The sequence below is a fragment of the Gossypium arboreum genome, chromosome 10 (genome assembly GCF_025698485.1).
Source record: "Gossypium arboreum isolate Shixiya-1 chromosome 10, ASM2569848v2, whole genome shotgun sequence".
Lineage (NCBI taxonomy): Eukaryota > Viridiplantae > Streptophyta > Magnoliopsida > Malvales > Malvaceae > Gossypium > Gossypium arboreum.
In genome coordinates, this window is record NC_069079.1 from 127127023 (window position 1) to 127134841 (window position 7819).

General features: G+C 31.9%; 2 protein-coding genes across 2 annotated transcripts; one reads left to right on the forward strand and one right to left on the reverse strand.

The window, feature by feature from the left end:
- Positions 1–750, forward strand: LOC108462558 (uncharacterized). Its single transcript, XM_017762489.1, has one exon. It carries the CDS (start codon positions 1–3, stop codon positions 748–750), a length of 750 nt encoding a protein of 249 aa, XP_017617978.1.
- A 1916-nt stretch (positions 751–2666) lies between these two features.
- LOC108462557 (disease resistance protein RPV1-like) lies at positions 2667–7227 on the reverse strand. Its single transcript, XM_017762488.2, has 4 exons — positions 6257–7227; positions 5067–6174; positions 4412–4729; positions 2667–4203 (listed from the first exon to the last, which is right to left on the reverse strand). Exons 1-4 carry the CDS (start codon positions 7027–7029, stop codon positions 3001–3003), a joined length of 3402 nt encoding a protein of 1133 aa, XP_017617977.2. The 5' UTR covers positions 7030–7227; the 3' UTR covers positions 2667–3000.
- Positions 7228–7819: the final 592 nt, after the last annotated feature.

Below are 7819 nucleotides of genomic sequence, written 5' to 3' on the forward strand. Positions count from 1 at the left end.
ATGCCAACACTCCTAAAGATACACGTTATTGATGGTCACCCACAACATGAGCTTGTGTGGAAAAAGAGCCAAGTTCCTTTCATTTGCGATGGGTGCAAAGAGCTCGGATTTGGGGTTTGCTACCAATGTCCCCATAAGAAATGCAATTACATCCTTCACGAACAATGTGCAATTCGTCGTCCCTCACCTCCATTTCAACAAGTTTTCCCAAAATGCAACTTCCAATTTCACAAAGAAAATCCTTTAGGATCAACCACCAGAGTTTGCGATATTTGTGCCTCGGATATACAAGGATTCTTGTACCAATGCACCCGTGAAGATCACGATTTACATCCCCATTGCGCGAGCCTTCCTCCGGTCTTCTCCCTTCCGGATTCCAACACCGAAATCTACCTTCGCAAAGAGATCAAATCGAGATGCTTGAAATGCCAAAGCAAGAAGAGATCGGGTTTGTCGTATGTTTCTTCGGATGGTAAGCTTTGCTACCATGTGGCTTGTCTGAAAGAAGCATGTCTGGAGAATTGGAAAAAGGGTTATTTTCAACTTGATGTTATTGCTGATGATGAGAATAAATGCCTTGCTTTGCAAAATCTTGCTCCAAAACATGTAGTTTTGCGAAGTAAGGACCAAAGCTCGAAAGCGAGGAAGGGTATCAAATGGGTGATCATATTTCTCAAGCTGCTCGTTTCGGCAATATTCGGAGAGCCATTGACTTTACTTTCTACTTTGTTTCAATTGTATGAGAACTAGTTAGTGATTAATTAATCGTTTGTTTATTTTAAATTTAGGGAAAGTAGATTTGAAGTCGCTCATGCATGAATTGCTGAGCCAAATGTATTGAATTTTTTAGCGTCGTTTTGAAACTAAATTGATGAAGCAATTTCAATGGAATTAATAGTGAATTAAGTAATTTCTGTAATTCAACTATCAATAAATTTTTTAAACACATATTATATAATTGCCAAATAAGAGTTTTAAATACAGCTCCAAATAGATTTTGACAATTTCCGGGAATTTAAGCATGTGAAATATTGCTCTGGTTATTTTTCCTTGCATTTCCCTAGAAAATTCCCTTCATTCAATTTGGTAGATCTATTGGTTTTGATCGACTTTGCTAAATTTATTACATAAAAGTACCCTTAAACTTTTTTTTTTTTTTGGGAAAACCGACTTGAACAAAAATACATCAGCCTCCCTTTTTCTTTTTCTATACTTGTATGAATTGAATCTCATCATCAATTTATCATTTGGTGCCATAATAAAATTGAATTTGAATGAAATCACTATGATTTATGAAATTACATATGGTTTTCGTTTCTAAATTAACAGTATTGGATCGGTATAAATTGTCGTAATGACAACAATTATAACTAGTTAGCAGATAACTAGTTATAACAATTATAACATATGGTCAAGATTTTTAAAATTAGATGGGTGGTCGAATTGATTAGATTATTAATTTTTGATCCCATCGTTGCAACTGGTCCAATCAATTGTCCAGTTAAATTGAATAAATATTAAAATATTAAAATAGAGAAAATTCATTTAACTAGTCCAATCAATCAGCTCAACATATTCAATCTTTTAACAAATCAATCGGTCGAACTCCTTATTTCGAATCGATTCCTTGAATGGTTCTTTATCTAATTGATTCAGTCCATCAATTTAATTTGATTATGAAAACAATGATAATCAAAAGTGAAATTGTGTAATCAAGATGACATATCAACAAACCTGCCAAGAAATTGGGCGTGAAATAGAAAGGAAGATAGAAGGACAACGTTAATTTCTCGGAAACCACTCAGATTCTAATTCACTAAACTTTTTCCAACGACCAAAAGGGGAAGCATAAACCAAGTAATTATTTATGCTTATCTTTATCTATTTAAATATCATACAAATATATATATAATGATAGTTTGTGAGCAATCAAATATAAAAGATGTATTAGTAAAATAATTTTAAAAACCAATTAATTCTTTAATAAAATTACATTGAATTAAAATTTTATTTGAATTTTTAAAATAATAGTTCTTAGTTAAATTTTCTAACCGCAATTGAGCGGTAGTGTGACAGCTGACATGGAAACTTATATTTTAAAATTATTTTATGAAGTTTTAATTAATTTTTAAATTATTTACAAGAAGTTTTAGAATTAAAGATTAAAATTATAAAAAATTAAAATTATTTATAATTTTTTTAAAGAATCCTTAAGAATTTTAGTTTCTGAACCCTAAGGATATTTTATGAACTCCAAAGCATAACTTTTGTTATTATGTTGAAATTTTGGATGCCATCCAATTTATTGTTTAAAATTACTAATAGTCTCTCTTTAATTATTAAATAATAAGATAATATGTTTTAATACACTTAAACTTAAATCATCTTATATTGATAACAATACCGATACCAACTAAGTTAAGACTCAATTTGTATTTACATTTAAATTTTTAGTGCAATAATTATGATTAGAAAGAAAGTGATTGTAAATGCTAATATTCGAGATTTTAAGTTCTGAATATCATCCTGGAAAAATTAACGTAAGAACCAACTAGATAAAGTCGAAATTGTATGTAGGGATGTAAGATGATAGAAAAGTGACTTAAGTTTGTCATTACAATTTCCTCTCATATTATCTATATTATTAGTTTAATTAAAAATATATATTGTTCAGCCTGGGAAAAATTCACTTATTTGTAACTTTAAAAAAAATTATCAAGAAGTAATGTTTACCGGGGTAAAATACATTTTACGAACCCTATATCTGAACTATAAAACCGGCATTCAAAAAATACACAATTTGGGTGAGCTATAACAAACAGTAGTCATTCTAAAGCACTTTCTAAATGACAAACAATTTATAAAGCAGAGCAAGCAAGATGTCATCCTGGTTATAAATCCCTTCATTTTCTATCATAAGCAATTCATAGGTTAAAATTTTAGTGTCAACAATGGAAGAAGAATATGGTAATATCACAAAGTGAAATGAAACCCACTTACTTATGCAACATAAGATACATGAACACCACATTTCTCCACCTTGATAGGTTCTTCTTCGCCACTTAAGTCCAATTTTTTAATGTGGAATTCAAATGATGCCTTCTGGTAATCCTTGTCATTTTTAACCATAGCACCACTGAACAAAATCAACACATGATCACCCATGTACTGCACTGACTCAAATTCCGGACTGCAATACCACTCACTTTTGAACTTTTCATAATGACCACCAGTGGCCGTCAATTGGCATTCACAACTACATATAAGATCTTGATATTTATGACCATGTGCGAAATCGGCAACAAGGCAGATAACAAAAACCAAGAATCTTCCCCCACTACACCCGTTTGGGGAGAGATTCAAATTTAATGAAGAACTCATGCTTTGATACTCGAACGTATTTGCCGAAATTTCGTTACCCGGAAAACAACAAACAAGACTTGGTGGATCACAATCAGATTCCTTTTCACATTTCTTTACTAGGGATCCAATTTTGATCATCGCAGTTGCCTCAATGTTATTAATTGAATCTTGATTCAAGTTGAAGCAATTAGAGAATAACATGAAAAATTCATGACTATCATCTGAAGATTCGAGTTCATATAGATTTTGGTTTGTGAACGATACTTTTTCTAATGATGTGCAGTCATGTGCAACCAAGTATCTTAGATATGGTGGAAGCTCTGAGAGAAATTTAAGGTTGTTGCAATGATCTATATGCATAAATTCAAGGCTTTTAAACTTAAGGATTGAGTTTCCTGGGAATTCTGTTTGAGTCTCAGATAAGTATAATTCTGATGGGTTTTTTGGGAATTCGGTGATAGGGCAATGACTAAGATACAGAGAACGAAGGAATCCCAACTTTGAAATATTGCTCGATACCTTTTTCACCCCTGACTTTCTCAAGCACAACTGTTCAAGTCTGGTGAGATGCTCAATTGAATCAGGCACTTCTTCAATTCCAGTTTCATCTAATTCTAAAATAGAAAAGTGATTTGGGACCTCGGGAAACTTCTTGAGATTATGACATCCCTCAAGTTCAAGCGTTTTAAGATATGCCAAATGATCAAGACAAGGGTGTTCGACCAAACATTCGCACCCATAGCAGCAAAGGCTTTTGAGGTTGATGGCACTAAATAAATTAGGGATCTTCCTTAAATTCTTGCATTGAGTAAGGTCAATTTCCCTCAAGTTAACAAGATTCTGCGCAATCAAAATATAAAATAGCTACATTACTTCATAGCATTGTCCACTTATTTTGGATTGTATCAGAAGTGAAAGAAAAATTAATATATATATATATATATATATTTAAAAGCTTTTAATAAAACTCCATCATATTATTCATTGGTACATCAATTATAAATATATATATTTTTAAATATTTGATGAAGAAAGTAGGAAAGAATACCTGATAACCGTCTTCATTCCAAAGAAATTCTATATCGCCATGTGGTAATTTCAACATAACAAGATTGATTGGGTTAAAACTTGATAGAGATTTGAAGGGATAATAACTCCAAAAAAGATATCTTAACTCATCAGGAAGAGATACACTATCATCTTGGTCGGCAAGAAGTTTCTTTTCCGAACACTTCTTCAAAAATCTCCCAGAAAAATAGAAGAGGATAACTCTAAGATTGTGCATATTGTCAAAAACAGTACGACATAACTGTAGATTATCAATTTGAGACATATCTAACTTTATTCCTTGAATTAAATCAGTCCCCTAATAACAAAAACCAATTTATCAAGTATTAGTAACTGAGAAATATATGATCATTCAAATAAATTACTCATTAAAATAAGTAACTATATTAAGGAAAGCTTAGACTTTCGGGAACACCTTTTATTACAGGAAATTAATTTAGATATAAAATTAATTTTATTTTGTTATACCGTAAGACATTGGTAATTAACAATGTTTTCTGCTCCAAACTTATAATTACAAATAATTAAACTTCTTAACATGTGACAACACATAATTATTTATATTTTTATCCTTTTGATTAAAATCACACAAAAATATGAAAAATATAAAGAACGCAAATACTGTCAATACTTACTTTATTATATCTGAGTATTTGATACACGTCTTTAGGATTCCATAATCTACTGTGCTTCCAAAGTTCTTTAGCTTCTTGGCGAACAATGTCCTTTCCCATCTCTTCAAGCATGTCGTGCATTGAAATACATTCACAATAATCTATGGTAAAAGAAGGAATACCAGTTATGATATCAATTAAGCACTTATCAAGTAAGTTGCTTATTCCGGACACTGCACCTCTATAACATCGACTTAGAATTTCTTCTGCATCTTCCTTTGATTCGTTTTTAAAAAGGCATGCTATGTCAAGAAATACATTCTTCTCTAGTTCATCTAACCCATCAAAGCTTCTCTTCAAAATCTGTGAAATTTTTGGTTGGGCATATTCCTTTATTTTATCCACCTCACTTTCCCAATCTCTTTTAGACTTTGTATACAATCTAGAACCCAAAACTTTAAGAGCAAGTGGACTCCCTTGGGCGTACCCTACAAACTTGTACGATAGATTTAGAAAATCAATGGCAGGATTCAACTGTCTAAATGCAAATATAGAAAAAAGTCGAAGAGAGTCGTTCTCGTTTAACTTCACTACCTCGTGTATTTTATTTGCTCCTCCATTCTTAAGTGCTTGTTTATCTCTAGATGTTATAATGATTTTACTTCCTTCACCAAAATACTGAACTCCCAAATCATTCATTAGGTCTGAGTCATTAACATCATCAAGGACAACAATTACTTTTTTGTTGTTCAACCTCTCTTGGATAAAGCCTTGTCCAATTGAAGGGGTGCGTATATGAATTTCTTGCTTTAATAGTTCTGTAAGAAAATCATCTCGTAAAGATTCCATCCCTTGTTTCTCTATTTTCTCACTAACGTTATGAAGAAAGCAACTATCGTCGAACTTTTGAGAGACTTCTTTGTATACAACATCAGCAAGGGTAGTTTTGCCTATACCACCCATTCCCCAAAGTCCTATTATGCGAGTATCTTCTTGCTCAATTAGCCCCAAAATCATTTTTTTCTGATCATCTATTCCAACCAATTCTTCAGAAGCATTTCTAAAATAATTATTCATTAACTTTTTTATAACATATTCAACAATATCCTTGATGTACTCTGTTTCAGGTCTAGCAAGTAATAAAAATTATATATGAGAGCTAAAACAAATATAAGTGATATAAAATTAGAAGATGAGAAAAATATAGTTACCTGTCGAATTTGCCTCCTATTATGTGCCAACCTTTTAATTTACCGACTTCGACAAAAGCAGATTTCCATCGCTTCACTTCATCAATTGGCCTCTTTAATTCATGGTCTTCAAAGGATTTCTTAAAGCTCCCACCAATATTTCGCACATTGGAAGGATCAACATGGTAAAAGATGGGAAGAACAATATGTCCTTGAGTGTCCTTGCGGTCCATGATGTCAGAAACTTCTGCCAAACATGATTTTGATGAAGCATAATCTACGGACAAAACGATGATTGAGAGATTTGAAGCTGCAATTGCTTGAGAAAGTGCTGATGAAAGTTGCTCCCCCTTTTCTAGTTTTTCTTCATCGAAGAAGACATTCATTCCCGTGTCTTTCAAAGCTTTGAGTAGATGAGCCGTGAAGTTAAGACGTGTGTCTTCACCTCTAAAGCTCAAGAAAACTTGATGCTTCAGTTGACGAGAAGAGTAAGAAGAAACAATTGTTTGAGGAAGTGCTTGAGGAAGTTGCTCCTCGTCTTCCAGATCTTGTTCATGGAAGAAGATATTCATTATTGTGTGTTTCAGAGTTTCGAGTAAATGAGTGATGAAGTTAAGGCATGTGTCTCTTTGAGGAGAAGAAGAGGAAGAAGAAGCAGCCATGAAAGAGTTTGGATTGTGTGATCGATGCAGAGACAGCAAATTACAACAAGGCAGCTTCAAAACATGGTATTCTTTTATCAAAATATGGATTTTGCTAGAATAAATCAAAGGCGACGACTTCAGTTTTGTCATTATCTCTGAGTCAAGATTGGTGTCGCTCGGTATCTCTCTTGTGAGGATACAGGGGATTCTACCCCTTTTTTTTTTCTTTATATCTTTTCATCAATCATTAATCAAACGTGCTTTAGAATTCATCATCAGTCGGACATCTGGCTTAATCCGAAGGTGCACCAGAAATGTGTGAGAGGGTTTGAATAAAAATATAGACTCAAAAAATAGGTTTGAATAAAAAATAAAGTTCATTTTAAAAATGAATCGGGTCTCAGGTAAGATATTTTTAGCCTGGGCCCGGCCCTATCGAATTAACTAAAGGATAAAAAAAACATGTACTTTTTTATACTTTTGAATGTTATTTTCTTATTATTTTCTCCATATTTTATTACCATTTTACTATTATGTATAAAACTTATTTTATTGTTAATTTTGTTATTATTTTAAAGACATTTGTTAGTTTTGTTATTATTTTAGAGGTATTTGCTTGTTAAGTTACATTTATCTTAGTGTTATTTAAGTCTACATTTTTAAAAATTGATTTTTAATTTGTTAGGAAATATTTATTTTGATATTTTTATTATTTTGATGTATTATATATATTTAAAATTATATAAAATTAATATAAAATTAATAAGGGTGGGTCGATCGATTCAATTTTAGTATTTTTATCCGGGTCAAGCATGTACAAAATTTTAGGCCTATTTTTTGGGCTGACCCAGCCATGAGCAACTCTAATGTGCTTGTGGACCTTAAAAACTCACAAGTGGGAGAAAATAAATATTTAGATTACAAAGATATTTTTTTCGTT

What these genes read in the sequence shown, in the direction of transcription:
- LOC108462557 (XM_017762488.2), bottom strand. Translation starts at nt 7,029, where the DNA reads ATGACAAAACTGAAGTCGTCGCCTTTGATTTATTCTAGCAAAATCCAT. An exon ending in ATAGGAGGCAAATTCGACAG is followed by an intron (nt 6,175 to 6,256) that starts GTAACTATATTT and finishes ATTACTTGCTAG; the next exon opens with ACCTGAAACAGAGTACATCA. An exon ending in GGAATGAAGACGGTTATCAG is followed by an intron (nt 4,204 to 4,411) that starts GTATTCTTTCCT and finishes TTGATTGCGCAG; the next exon opens with AATCTTGTTAACTTGAGGGA.
- LOC108462558 (XM_017762489.1), top strand. Translation starts at nt 1, where the DNA reads ATGCCAACACTCCTAAAGATACACGTTATTGATGGTCACCCACAACAT.